At 38.8% G+C, this 14,924-nt stretch overlaps 1 protein-coding gene across 3 annotated transcripts in view; it reads right to left on the reverse strand.

The window, feature by feature from the left end:
- The window catches only part of TTC27 (tetratricopeptide repeat domain 27), a 194,860-nt gene that overhangs the window by 62,203 nt on the left and 117,733 nt on the right, over positions 1-14,924 (reverse strand). For all 3 annotated transcript variants that reach the window (XM_003822003.4, XM_034952913.3, XM_063594999.1), the window contains one exon: positions 1,726-1,953. In XM_003822003.4, coding sequence (XP_003822051.2) covers positions 1,726-1,953 — 228 coding nt within the window. The remainder of the gene's footprint in view (positions 1-1,725; positions 1,954-14,924) is intronic.

Raw genomic sequence — 14,924 nt, forward strand, 5'->3', positions numbered from 1 at the left:
CACCTGTACTACTCTCTTCTCCAGGCTTTTTACCTGATTTGGAAAGTTCTAATTATATTCACCACCCAGAGTTCGGAAAGTAAGCAATTAGCTCAATCCATCATAAAAAAACGCACTTCTGATTTTTTTCAATGTAAAACGCATTCCCTCAGTTATCCAGTTCAAAAATGACAATTTCGGCACGCCCATGTTCACAGCACCACTACTCACAATAGTCAAGAGGTGGAAGTAAGCCGAGTATCCATCAACAGATGAATGGGTAAACAAAAGGAAGTATGTACATAGAATGGAATATTATTCAGCCTTAAAAAGGCAGGAGGTTCTGACACATGCTACAACATGAAGGAACCTTCAGGACATTATGCTAAGTGAAATAAGTCAGTCACAAAAGGACAAATATTGTATGATTCCACTCTTACAAGTTACCTAGTAAAAATCATAAGACAGTTACCCAGTTAAAATCATAAGACAGAAAGTAAATGGTGGTTGCAGGTGCCAGGATGGGGAACGAAGGGGAAACAGGGAGTTGTTTAATGAGTATAGAGTTTTGGTTTTACAGGATGAAAAAGTTCTGGAGATTGGTTGCCCAACAATGGGAATGTACTTAACACTATTGAACTGTACTTTCATTTAATTTTATTTTTTTTTTTTTTTCAGAGATGAGGTCTCACTATGTTGCCCAGGCTGGTTTCAAACTCCTGAGCTCAAGTAATCCCTCGGCCTCCCAAAGTGCTGGGATTATAGATGTAAGCCACCATGCCTGGCCCTGAACTGTACTTTTAAAAATGGTTAAGATGGTAATTTTTCTATGTTTTTTACCACAATTAAAGAAAAAAAGACAGTGTAGGCTCTGGAATCAGACCATGTGGATTCGAATACTAGCAAAATGCTTAATGAATTACCTGGCTCATAGTAAGTGCTTGGTGAACATTAGTCACTAATTATACATTAGTATTTTAACTGGTGATTACAGCAAATCAGTGTGCATGTTTTTCAACGGCAATGATTGACAGTTATATGTGCCTTTGATTGGTGAAATGGGAAGGCAGTTATAAATAAAGTTTGGTAGAAAAAATGACGATTTCTAATAATAAAACATTCTGATAACTGAATATCATTAAGTACAAAATAAGGTTAATCTCTTTTCCCTCAAAATTAGGTCCACTCCTATGGATTTATCATGTCACTTAGTTTAAAGATCCAGACCCTTTTGCATTATTTTTTTCAAACCTTTAAAAACTTTTAAACATTTAAATTTATTTGTGTGTATATAAATACACGTTTTTCTTAAAATGATCAAGAATCCATTCTATATGCTATCCTATTTATATAAAGGTTTTTCTTTCATTACTGATTTCAGCAAATACTTGCAAAGTCCTATGCTGTCTGCAATTTTGGCTCTTGTTCATTTTCTTCCTAACATATCCGCTCAAAATTGTACCTAATTTTAATAGTTGTATGTCAGTTAAGGACAGATAAGGGGAAAAAAAATAACAAAATGAAACAGAAAGTTAAAGTAATAGAAAGTGAATTAAAAAAAAACCTATCCACTTTTTGCAACAAGCAAGTTTGCAACAAGCAAAAAGTCTATTAGAGACTAAGTTCTTAGCTGTCAAAAACAAACTCACCAGTTATCAGGTTAGAAAATGGGTACTCATTCTGTAAGATCAAATCCAAAGAACAGCACAAGCGCTGAGAGCAGCAGGGGGTTATGAGTTGTCTAACCTGCATGGGATTAATCTTAACCGAGCGTTCGAAGCACTCTACACACTCTTGAAACTCCTTGTTCCGAAGATGAAGGAGGGCTTTGGAGCGCTGCGCACGAGCACTGCGGTACCGGGACAACTCCCAGGCCTTGTCATAGCAAGAATGGTCTCCGAGGACATCTCCAAGCAAGCAGTATAAACTAGGCGTTTCTTTTTTCTCCAGCTCTTGTCTAAGGATTTCTTCTGCCTAGAAACAACAGAAATAATGAAATTGCTTAAGAGTGATTAACTATTTTTTTTTTTAGCACATATACATCTTTAATCTCACACAATCCAAATTTTTATTTTCAACGTTTGAGATTTCTTATTTCACCCATCAAGGACACAGGTTGAGTAAGAGGACCGATACAAAATAAATACAGGCATACCTCAGAGATATTGCGGGTTTGTTCCCAGACCACTGCAATAAAGTGAATACTGCAATAAAGCAAGTCACAAAGTTTTTGATTTCTAGCACACATAAAAGTTGTTTTTCGCCGGATGTGGGGGCTCACGCCTGGAATCCCAGCACTTTGGGAAGCTGAGGTGGGTGGATTGCCTGAGGTCAGGAGTTCAAGACCAGCCTGGCCAATATGGTGAAATCCCGTCTCTACTAAAAATACAAAAAGTAGCCGGGCGTGGTGGCAGGTGCCTGCCTGTAATCCCAACTTCTTGGGTGGGAGGCTGAGGCAGGAGAAATCGCTTGAACCCAGGAGGCGGAGGTTGCAGTGAGCCAAGACTGAGTCATTGCACTCCAGCCTGGACAACAAGAGTGAAACTCTGACTCAAAAAAACAAACAAAAAAAAAGTTGTTTTTACACTATACTGTAGTCTATTAAGTATGCAATAGCATTTTGTCTAAAAAAAAAATGTGCACAGCTTAATTGCTACAAAATGCTAACACAGAGATATGAAGTAAGCACATGTGGTTGGAAAAATGGTGCTGACAGACTTGTTTGACACAGGGTTGTCACAAACCTTCCATCTGTAAAAGGCGCAGTATCTGTGAGGTGCTATAAAGTGAAGTGTAATAAAAAGAGGTATGTCTCTAAGGTGCAAGTAAAAGAAAGGAACAAGGAATAAAAGGGGAACACTGCTTCACTGGCCCTCTGGGGTCCTCAAGGAAAGGCACCGAAGAGAGGTTTACTTAATGATATCAGGTGGACTCACTACCTGCTCCAGGTGTCGCCACTGTGACCATTTTTTAGAGCAGTACCTTTCATTCACCTCTACCCAAAGGCAATGAAAAGCATGTTTTTCCTTTTTCAAAACGGTATGGTTGGGGAGCCTGGGATCACTGTGGAATTTATAAAGGAGGGGTTTTTAGCAATGTCTATTAAATTGTATCTAAATTTACATACAACTTAATAGGCATTGCTTAAAACCTACCTCTTAATCAAACTACATCCTACTTCACAGATAAAACTTGCTCATACTAGACCTACCTGATTCCAGACAGCCCATTCACTTTAGAAATTAAAAATCATCCTCAATACATTGCACAGACTTCGGCATTATTCTCATATGTCCACAGTTTGGAGCTACCTCATCACTCAGGCTAATTGTGTACTTGTTGCCACCACTCCTCAACTTCCTCCCACCGCCATGTCCACCATCCCATTTCTGATAAACTTCAACATAGAGAGAGAAGCACAGTAGTAGCTCTACTTTGCATCCTCACACACACGCCTTCACATAAACAGCAGTGGTGCTGCCAAGGACGCTAGGATAGCCATTGCCAAAATGGATGTACATATCCAGGAAAGCCATCCTTTAGCAGCTAAAATGAGACTTTAAAGCCCCTAACATACATCAGTTGGCAATCCGAAAGTCTGTATATTTGATTTTCTTTAGGTTGGGCATATCTATACTCCTTAAGCAGTCTAATTTTTGTGAACTCTTTTAAAAGAAGACTATACTTCTAAAAGTGTCTTTGGATGTTGGCTCCTCTGCATTCTGATATAGTTCAGGTTGTGTATGCTTTTAGACCTAATCTGAAAGTGAAACTGGAATTTATAAAACAGTTTCTAAGAAAAAATACTTTTAAGTCCCAGTCAAAATAAACATAAAGTTTTAGAATATAATCCATGTAATTCCTCTCTTCAAACATCAATACAATAGCTATTAAAGTATCTAACTATAACTCTAGTCACCTATAAAGAGATGTATTCAACCACAAACTGTAGCCACAGCAGAATTTTTGCTGAAATCATCTCACTGCGTGATTGAAGGCATTTCTCTTGACAGCCCGATACTGACGGTATGGTACCCACGTCACCCCAGAAATTCTGGAGGCCAATTCACCTAATAAATTCCTTTCTGCTTTAGCCAGTTACAGTGTACTGTAGTGGTCTGTAATTAAACAATGACCATTATAGTAACTGGGTATAGAAATGATTTCAGGCAATGTACTCCTGGGGCAAATGGAAATGTGTGATTGGTATCTGATCTGGTTGGGTTTGAAGACAGAAAGCCTGCAGTGATCATAAGAGGGTTAAACACCGGTAGTCCATGATATCCCATGATGAAAGAATTACTTAAGTTATCATGTGTAGTAACAGAACTAAGACACTTATCTAATGCACGGCTTTGCATATTGAGTGATAGATTATGAGGGAATACAACAACTGTGAGGTAAGTTGGCTGTTTCCAAGTTCACTAGACAGCTCAAAGAAAGCAAACAACACTCAGTGTTTTAAATCCCCCAGGTCAGAGAACCAGGAAATTTCTATGATTATCTAAAAGAATTTATTTTTCCCTGTAGCTACCAACCTGGTAAAAGCCAAAATCAAAGGTAGGTAGATACTGCTCCTATAGGATAGCTGAATTAGAATGTAGAATGAATTCAGTTTTATTAGTTCTTTTATTTTTTATTTATTTATTTATTTATTTTTATTTTTATTTTTGAGATGGAGTCTTGCTTCTGTCGCCCAGGCTGGAGTGCAGTGGCACGATCTGCTCACTGCAACCTCCGCCTCCCAGGTTCAAGCGATTCTCCAGCCTCAGCCTCCCGAGTAGCTGGGATTACAGGCATGTACCACCATGCCCAGCTAATTTTTGTATTTTTTAGTAGAAAGGGAGTTTCACCATGTTGGCCAGGCTGGTCTCGAACTCCTGACCACAAGTGATCTGCCCACCTCGGCCTCTCAGAGTGTCAGAGTGCTGGGATTACAGGTGTGAGCCACCGTGCCCGGCCCAGTTTCACTAGTTCTATGTGAATGTTAGGGCATTTGGGCTCCACACGGTGGCTCAAGCCTGTAATCCCAACGCTTTGGGAGACCAGTGTGGGCAGATCACTTGAGGCCAGGAGTTTGAGACCAGCCTGGCCACCATAGTGAAACCCCATGTCTACTAAAGGTACAAAAATATGGGCGCGGTGGCACACGCCTGTAATCCCAGCTACTCAGGAGGCTGAGGCAGGAGAATCACTTGAGCCTGGGAGGCAGAGTGGGAGGCGGAGGTTGCAGCGACCTGTGATCAAGCCACCGCACTCCAGCCTGGGTGACAGAGAGAGACTCTGTCTCCCAAAAAAAAAAAAAAAAAAAAAAAAAAAAGGCATTTGATTGGATTAATCGAGTATGCTTTAGTCTCCCATTTATTTTCTCTATTGGCTTTCAGTTATATATCATTTTATATTCTTTAGCGATTGCTCTGGGTGGGCTTGGGACTATGGTAAAAGTGACACTATGCGACTTTCAAAGCTGGAGCATAACAGGCCACTCAGCCTCTGTGTGGTTCTCTTGGAATCCTCGCTTGGAGTCCTGAGCTGCCAGGTAAGTAGTCCTACTCCCTGTAGTCATCATGCTGTGAAGAAGCCCAAGCTAATTCATGTGGAGAAATCCCACTGACAGACCCTGAGATTAGATGAAGAGAGTTGCCTAGCCAGTCCCCAAGTGTCTGAGATCCACCACCATCTGATTGCAACTACGTGAGTGATGCCAGACCACTGCTCAGTCAAACCCTTCCTAAATTCCTGTTCTACAGAAACCATGAGAGGGAAACAAATGATTGCTGTTGTTTTAAGCCACTAAGTTTTGAGTAGGTTTGTTACACAGCAATAGGAACTGCAACCATTGTTTAAAGAAAGAGGGTAAGTCTAGTACCAGTTACTTCATCCTGGCCAGGAGCAGAAGAGGGCACTGATTATGAAAGAGCAGGATCCAAGAATTTAAATGGAGACATTTGGGAGGATTTAAATAACAGAAGTTCTCCAAATCTACTAAGTTTCCTATACCAGCAGAGTATATCTGATAAGACTAGCGCTGCTTTGCTTAAAGACACCATAATGACTGTACCCTTCCATCCCTCATTGCCTTCAGACATAAAAATAAACCAACATGCAAAAAGAACAGCTGATTTTGTTAATTTACAGGGGAAAACCTTGGGACCACATGGTAAAAGAGATTCTAACCATGCTAGACCAGAGAGAAAAAGGATCATAATTTAAATCGGGCTGAATTAAGATATTCATCAGAAATTTTTGATTCGCAGTGCTAACTCAAGCAGCTGGGGATGGTTCTAAATTATTTGCTCAACTGCTTGACTAAAATCTGGACTCAAATGTGGCCAAAACTAAACAAAGTTAAGATGCCAGAAATTCCTTTGTGTAATGTACAGGAAGGCATCCAATAACTTAGAACAAAAAGGCTGTTGTTAATTTATCACTTGCAACCTGCTCATCTACCCCTAACTATGTCCCCAACAGGGCCCAGAGGATATTCCTTTTACATTTTAAATGGGAGAACCAGCATTTTTGAAAAGTGCTGTGGTAGATGTTCCGTGTAAGCTGGGGAAAAGCTTAGAGGTCCTTTTGTTGAAATGGGCTTCCTGATTTTAACGGGGGTGGTTAGAACCCAGGGTGGGAGAGACTTGCTGATAGCACTGAACCTGGAAGCATGATGAGCATAGTTATTTGCAATCAGCATGGCCAGAGTGATAATCAGATATTTAGGTCAGACTAGCATGGATCTTAAGTAGTGACTGACTGATCCTGAAACTTCAGTTCCAAACTAGATGGGCAGCTGATGAAGTTCAAACTTGATATGTATAATATTAAAGAAAAAAATTTCTAGGTTTGGAGACCAGATGCCTGACCTGAGTCTCCATGCTAAGACATTGTCTCTCACCCAGTTCCTATCTTTGAATCACTTCAAAGACTCACAGCCTTTTAGATAAAAATAAACAAGAAGCCAATACCATTCAGAAGGACTCTGGAATAACATAACAAGGATATATCATAGCTCTTCCCTAGTATTTTCCAAAGAAGTAACATAAATATTAGCCACATAATTGTATCCTGGGGAAATAGAAATACCCCATCTTCTTAGGGTTACCTCTTTAATGTTAACCCTTTGGGACTCAAAACATCATCACGATGAGTGGTTGGGTTAATGAAAGTCTGTCCATCCCATGGTAGGCCCAGTAATCTGGGCCTGAATCTATCTAGTAGTGATTTCTCTAGTTTCCTTCTCTTCCCTTCACTGTGAGTATACAGTGAATTAGATACATTGAGCAACCAGCAGATTCTCTACTAAGTGCTACTACAGTATAAAGGGCCAAGCAAAAGCCCCTGAAGCATACATACTCTTCTCATTAAAAGAGTAAACTCAAAGCAACACTACATATCTCGTAAACCAGAGGTTGATGTCATTATCAAAAACTTGTGTGTATGTGTGTGCGTGTGTGTGTGTGTGTGTGTGTGTGTGTGTGTGTGGTTTAACCTACCCATTTAAACTGAGCAGAACAAAAATGGGTCCTGGAAAATGTCATGGATTATGATAAACTTAACATAGTGGTGGCTCTGATTACAGCTACTGTTCTGGACATGATCTCTTTGCTGGAATAAATCATTACATGGGAAGCAGGGTACTGATACAGCATATGTGCTTTTCTCTACACAATAACCAGACAACACCTCATATAGCAGCCTTTTACCAGCACAGAGAGAAGTACACTTGTCCTATCTTGCCTCAGAACCACATGGACTTTATGATATAATTTAATCTGCAGTGACCTTGATTGTCTCACCATCCCATGGCCTTGATGACATCAGGCTAACAAAACACAAACTAAGATTTAAAAAACTTCTGTGCCAATGTTAACTGAAAACCAATTAAAAATTATCATATAGCTGATATTAATACTTGTTATTAGGGAAATGTTGAATTTATAAAAATCCATTTGATGTATCACCCCTAAGGAATTCATCTATTAAACAAATCAAGGTTTGTTAAATTAAATATTTAACTTTATATGTTGTAAGAATGCTTCAATATCTAAACCCCCATTTGAAGAAATTTTAAAAAGTTTCCCCATGTCAGAAACTCTTCTTTATGTAACACAATCTATGGAATAATCTGTACCTGCTAGTATGTTGCTACTTTCCAAATAAGTAAATTCCCAAGTTAAACAACTAAACCCTTGTATAGTCATATGTACTGGATTATGCTATGTCAACTTCCTTAAACTGGAAACTGTTTCCTAAAATCCCTTTTCCTTCTGATTTCATGTTAGAGTTCATCATAGGAGAACCTATCAAGGATTTGAAAGGCAGAAGTGAAGCAACAGCCTTTACTCTTGGAAAGTTGTCATGGTCTAATATGGTAACAAACAAGATGTGGAGATGCTCTGCAGATCCCAGAACCCATGCTCTGTGTGTCTACCTTGTCCTTCCAACTGCTGGCTCTGCTGACCTACAGCATCCCCAGGCCCCTGAGACATTTGCTGTGTGGACTCACAGGGTTAATAGCTATATAGATATAATGGTTGTCCATAGATCCCTCCACAAGCCCCTGCTTCATGGTCCCATTTCAATGTCTGAAAGTATTTGGCTTCTTGGATTTACCTTAAGTTCTGACTTACCCACTTGTGCCAATGTTTCAAGTGGACTAGTCAATGATTCTTGCCTTGATCTTCTGATTCCCTCTTCCATACCTTCATTTCCCCAGCTCTTCTCACATTTGTGTTAAGATTCAACTCCTTTAGTAAACCACTTATTCTCTAAAATACTCAAAGTGGCTCTGCTTCCACAAAACAGGCCTAAGTGATAAAACCTTTTTTTTTTCCCATTTCTACCTTTTGAACTTATGTATCCTTCCATTTGGTAGTAACATATAGGTTAGCTTTTATCCAGTTGATTCTCAAATGCATGATCTCATGTAATCCCTATAATAATTCCAAGTAGTATACATTAACATGCCCATTTTTGAGAGAAAGAAATAAAAGCTTAGATTTCTTAGTCAATTGGCCACCCAGAACCCAAGAAACACTAAGTTAAAAAGCAGGAACTTGATTCTACCTTCAACACTATTCCACAGGCAGACAGTAGCAAATGTAATGGTATAAGAACATCTGAAAATTCCCTCCACTACAAAATAACTAGAAAACTGGCCAAAAGTGTCAGAACCAACTTTTTCAGAACTCTGAAAATTAACCAAAGACTTGCAATAATACAGGAAGCATTTATTCAAGAGAAATGCTAAATCTTGGTAAGAAGAGCAAGCTTCATGGCATTTTAACTTGTACCATTCCAATCCCCTCTTCTCCAGTTCTGTAGTAGCCTTGAATACCAAGAGCCTGCAATCTTCGTGAAAACTAGTGGCCTGGCAGCCACTGGAGGGGGCAGAATGGGTTTGAAACACCTTTAAAGCTGCATTTCTGGAAAACTGTCATCATATGCCCAGTCTAGTGATTCCCTGGAAAAGCTCACTTGCAAGACTATCTTTATTTGACCTAATTCTAAGCTTGTTCAGTGAAAAGTCTTTCAAAAAACAACTAGAAATGACTGATTAATTTTGCAGCTGCCTGAGGTAGTAAATAACAGTTGGGGCAAACAAATGCAAAGAAACAACAAAGTATGTTTATACAGGGAAAAGGCAATCAACAGAAACTATCCCTGAGGATGCCCAGATATTAGACTTACTAAACAAAGACTTAAAATCAACTATTTTAAGTAATCCCTGGTACAGGCATTAAGAATATAACTCAGGCCAGGCACGGTGGCTCACGCCTCTAATCCCAGCACTTTGGGAAGCTGAAGCGGGCAGATCTCCTGAGGTCAGGAGTTCGAGACCAGTCTGGCCAACATGGTGAAACCCCGTCTCTACTAAAAATACAAAAATTAGCCAGGCATGGTGGCGTAAACCTGTAATCCCAGCTACCCAGGATGCTGAGTCAGGAGAATCGCTGAAACCTGGGAGGCAGAGGCTGCAGTGAGCCGAGATCACGCCACTGCACTCCAGCCTGGGCAACAAGGCAAGACTCCATCTCAAAAAAAAAAAAAAAAAAGAATTGTTAGAACAAAGGCACATTTTTACGATAAAATGTTTACTCCATCAAGAAAGATACAACAATCACAAATATATGTGCAGCTAAAATAACTCCAAATTGCATGAAGCAAAAACTGAAAGAACTAAAGAGAAAAATAAATAATTGAACAATAATATTTGGAGATGTCAATACCTAACTTTTAAAAATGGACAGAATAACTACACAAAAGATGTAAGTAGACTTGAATAATGCTATAAACCAACTAGACCTAACAGACATTTAAAGAACACTCCAGCCAACAGAAGAATACACATTCTTCTTAAGTGCACATAAACATTCTCCAGGATATACTATTTGACAGGCCACAAAACAAGTCTCAACAAATGTGAAAGAGTGAAGTCATAGAAAGTATGTTCTCCAACCACAATTGGGATAAAATTCAAAATCAATAACAAAAGGAATTTTGTGGAAATTAAACAATATACTCTTAAATAATCAATGAAATGAAGAAATTACAACAAAATTAAAAACACTTTGAGATTAATAAAAACAAAACCAAAATATGCTGAAACTTACAGGATGTAGCAAAAGCCTGATTCAATGGAAATTTATACCTATAAATGCCTATATTGAAAAAAAAGTTCTCAAATCAATAATCTAACCTTCCACCAAAAGTAACTAGAAAAAGAACAGCAAGCTAAACCCAAAGCAAGCAAAAGAAAGGAAATAAAAATTAGGGTATAAATTTAAAAAACAGAGGATCAAAAAATAATAGAGAAAACCAAAAAACCAAAAGTTAAATCTTTAAAATCAAATTACTAAAATTAGAAAGAAAAGGAGACATTACTACCAATCTTACAGAAAAAAAAGGATTACAGGGAAATACTATACTCCCCAGGCATCCTACGCTGAAAATAGGATCCAAGGCTCAGACATCAAATCATATTCTCAAAGAATCTGCTTGGTTAAAAACACCATTCTACAAATATTTATTCTACTTCAAACTATACTATAGTATAGATTGTGATGATTTACCAGAGTTTAATACCTAGTATTCTGCAACCATTGCAAAGAAGACAAAATAAATATAAACAGTTCCCAACTTACGATGGTCTGACATACAATTTTTTAAATTTACAATGGTACAATAGCAATACACATTTGGTAGAAACTGTACATCAAGTACCCATATAATCATTCTGCTTTTCACTTTAAACTGTATAAGATACAGAACACTTATTACAAAATAGGTTTTGTGTTACATTATTTTGCTCAACTTTAAGCTAATGTATTTTGAGCACATTTAAGGTAGAATAGGCTAAACTATGACGTTCAGTAAGTTAGGTGTATTAAATGCATTTTAGATTTACAATTATTTTCAGCTTACGATGGGTTCGTTGGGAGGTAACCCCATTGTAAGTCAAGAAGCATCTGTATACAAATGAAAAATGAAATCATAATCAGGAAAATCTTCATATTTGGAAACGCTAGGGTACTCAGGATTTCATATATTTCCTCCACCAACTCCCACCCACCACAACTCTTTTAAGAATGAGGAACATAGTGGATGGTGTGTAACTTGTTGCTACCCAACATCAGTTCTGGATATTCTATTCACTGCAAGATGGGTCTGAAGGGCCAGAGTGTGTAACTTTCCAGAGAAGGTGAGAAACACTAGAGCAGTCACCCTGCTTGGTCTGAACTGACCTCTTCTTTCCTCAAATTCTATCCCACATTTTTGTGTTAGATAAGTTAATTCTTTCTCCTTGAGATCTTATACCTCTTCTTTCTGCCAACAAAATTATCTTTCCCATGGGCAATGCTGGCAGTATTTCCTTTCTTCAGCTAGTCATATTGCATTCCTCAGTTTTCTTCACTCTTTCCAAAATGTTCTGTTTTCTCGGTCTTCCTCCACTTATCCACTCAATTTACATAATTCATTACCAAATAATGAGCTACGAAAGATGTGCCCAGTGAACATAAATAAAGTACCAGGGCCTACGTAACATCACTTCTGCAATATCAAAATGCGAATGGCCATAAATCTTCACAGAATGCAAAAGCTTTAGAATTTCTGGCTAAGGGTTACTATTTCCCCATGGGAATATACAGATGTGCATTCTTTTTTTTTTTTTTTTTTTTTTTGAGATGGAGTTTCACTCTTGTTGCCAAGGCTGGAGTGCAATGGTGCAATCTCAGCTCACAGCAACCTCCGCCTCCCAGGTTCAAGCAATTCTCCTGCCTCAGCCTCACAGGTAGCTGGGATTACAGGCATGTGCTGCCACGCCCAGCTAATTTTTTGTATTTTTAGTAGAGTTGGGGTTTCACCATGTTGGCCAAGCTGGTTTCAAACTCCTGACCTCAGGTAATCCACCCGTCTTGGCCTCTCAAAGCGTTGGGATTACCAGCATGAGCCACTGTGCCCGGCCAGATGTGCATTCTTATAGGATACAAGAAACTTTATATCTAAATGTCTATTAAAAATAATAAAAATACATTCCCCAAACAAAAAAAACATATTTAAATGGGCAACTGGTTGCAATGAACCTGCAGCGCTTGCAAGAATCTTCTCAGATGCAAACCCCAAAGATCATTACCCCCGCTCCACATACATACAAATCTAAGCTGTTTCAACAATCTATAGTAAGTCCACACAACTAATTATTAATTTTAATACTTTTTTTTGGCAATGACTATCTCAGCATAAAACTAAGTTGGCCAAGACTCAAGCAGAACTTGTAATTATAACTGGAGTAACACGCTGTTTACTTGACCAGGGAAACCTCCACTATTTAGAGCAAAGATCATACCCTAAATTGCCCAGAGATGCTTGCCAATTTTTGAGATGAATATAGTGGGCTGCTAGATGAGCATCCAAAGGAAAGAGCCACTGCTTAGCTCCAGCCAGTTAGGACACCAACATGGGACTCTGGCCGCTCAGTGTTTCCACATCTTTAAATTCTTTAAGAGAGGCCAAGAAGTCTAGATTTTTTTAGATGAAGTATCCTTAAAATATTTATTTATTATTATTTTTTTTTTCAAAACACTGAGTTAGGCAAAAAAAAAAAACTGCCTCTCTGGCCTATATTCACCCATAAGCTGCCAGTTTGCAACTTCAGATTTAGGTCATTAAACTCCCACCCCACAGTGGACATCACAGTTGCTTTTTTCCTGCTCAGCATCCCTTCCCTGATCTTCTGAAAATTAAACTCCTCTTCCCTGAGGAAAACCCACTTCATGTGTGGTCCAGGTAGTTCCTATCAGATGAGACGGCAGAAGGCACATGACTCAAGCCCTTCAGTCTTCCACTGAATCGTTCTTTAGAGATGTGGAATTGACTATATTTTTCCACTGAGATTACTAAACTTGGGCTTCCTGTGGCCATCATGTCTGCCTCAGGGAGAGAGCTAAAAAGTCCTGATGATATCATCTGAGCCCCTGCAAGAGCTCTCATGCGAAGTCTACTAGAATTTTCAGTTGCAAGAACCAATAAAATATCCTTTTTTGCCTAAGCTAGTATGTGTTAATTATTTTACAACCAAAATAGTTTTAACATATTACTAAAAAATTGTGTTGCATAATCTAGTCTATAGACTTCCAACTACAAGAAGATCTGTGAGGATATATGTGCTTTTTTTTTTTTTTTTTTTTTCGAGAGAGTTCACTCTGTTGCCCAGGCTGGCAGGCTGGAGTGCAGTGGCGTGATCTCGGCCCACTGCAAACTCCACCTCCCGGGCTCAAAGGATTCTCCTGCCTCAGCCTCCTGAGTAGCTGGGATTACAGGTGCCCATCACCATGCCCAGCTAATTTTTGTATTTTTAGTAGAGATGGGGTTTCACCAGGCTGGCGGGCTGGTCTCGAACTCCTGACGTTGTGATCCGCCTGTCTAGGCCTCCCAAAGTGCTGGGATTACAGGCGGGAGCCACCATGCCCGGCCATGGATGTATGTGCTTTTAATCAGATATTTCAAATGTCAAATCTACTTACTAAATGAATGACCATGAACAAGCTAAACTAACATTTTGAGAGTTTGTTCTTCATTTTTGGCTTACCTACCTCAGAGAGGTTGAAAGAAGCAGTAAGCCCTAAACTGTTTATCTTCTTCCTCAACTCCTTCCATTAGAAAACCAGACTGGAAAGCAAGACACTTGAGGTTGCCCTACCTCTAGGAAGAGGGGACTTGAAAGAGCTTCTAGGAACATTAATATTTTCCATAAATAATCACACTGGTCAACTGTGTAGTTTCTCCAAAAACAGAAAAATTGCCGTTGTCAACATTAAATAGGTGATTACAGAACTTAGCCAAGAAGAATCAAGAAAGTGAGGTCAAAGAGAAAAAAATTACTAATAGTAGAAGATCAAAACTAAATTTTTCCACATAAGGCTAATTTCCACCAAACATTGGATTTTTTATTAAAAGTGTGGAAAATCATAGGAGTCCTAAAAATCTCAGAAAGGAATCTATGCAAGATACAAACCAAGGGGATCACTGCTTTAGAGCAGGACAGCAGAGAAAGAAATATGTAGCTGTAAATATGAGAGCCACATAGAATTTGGAATCTGTACATACTTTTATCTTAGCACTGTCATACTAAAATATTTGCTCATGCGTATCTATCATATCGGACTATAACTGTGTTTGTAGTAAGTTTGTCTATTAGTCATCTTTGGAATATTCTTACCCAGCAAACAGTAGGTAGTCTATAAACATTGGATGAACTCAACTGGAACTAATACTAAAGTCACAAAGGGCTAATGGTATTTTCTAAGGTCCTTCACATTCTAAACAGAAACATAAAAGATCCTTCACATTTGAGAACGACAGGAGAACTCCTTTAGGTGACACACTCTAGCTGAAATCAATACTGAGTATCACTACATGACTAAATTAGGAGAGATCTAACAAAAATG

Source organism: Pan paniscus, chromosome 12, assembly GCF_029289425.2.
Source record: "Pan paniscus chromosome 12, NHGRI_mPanPan1-v2.0_pri, whole genome shotgun sequence".
Taxonomy (NCBI): Eukaryota; Metazoa; Chordata; class Mammalia; order Primates; family Hominidae; genus Pan; species Pan paniscus.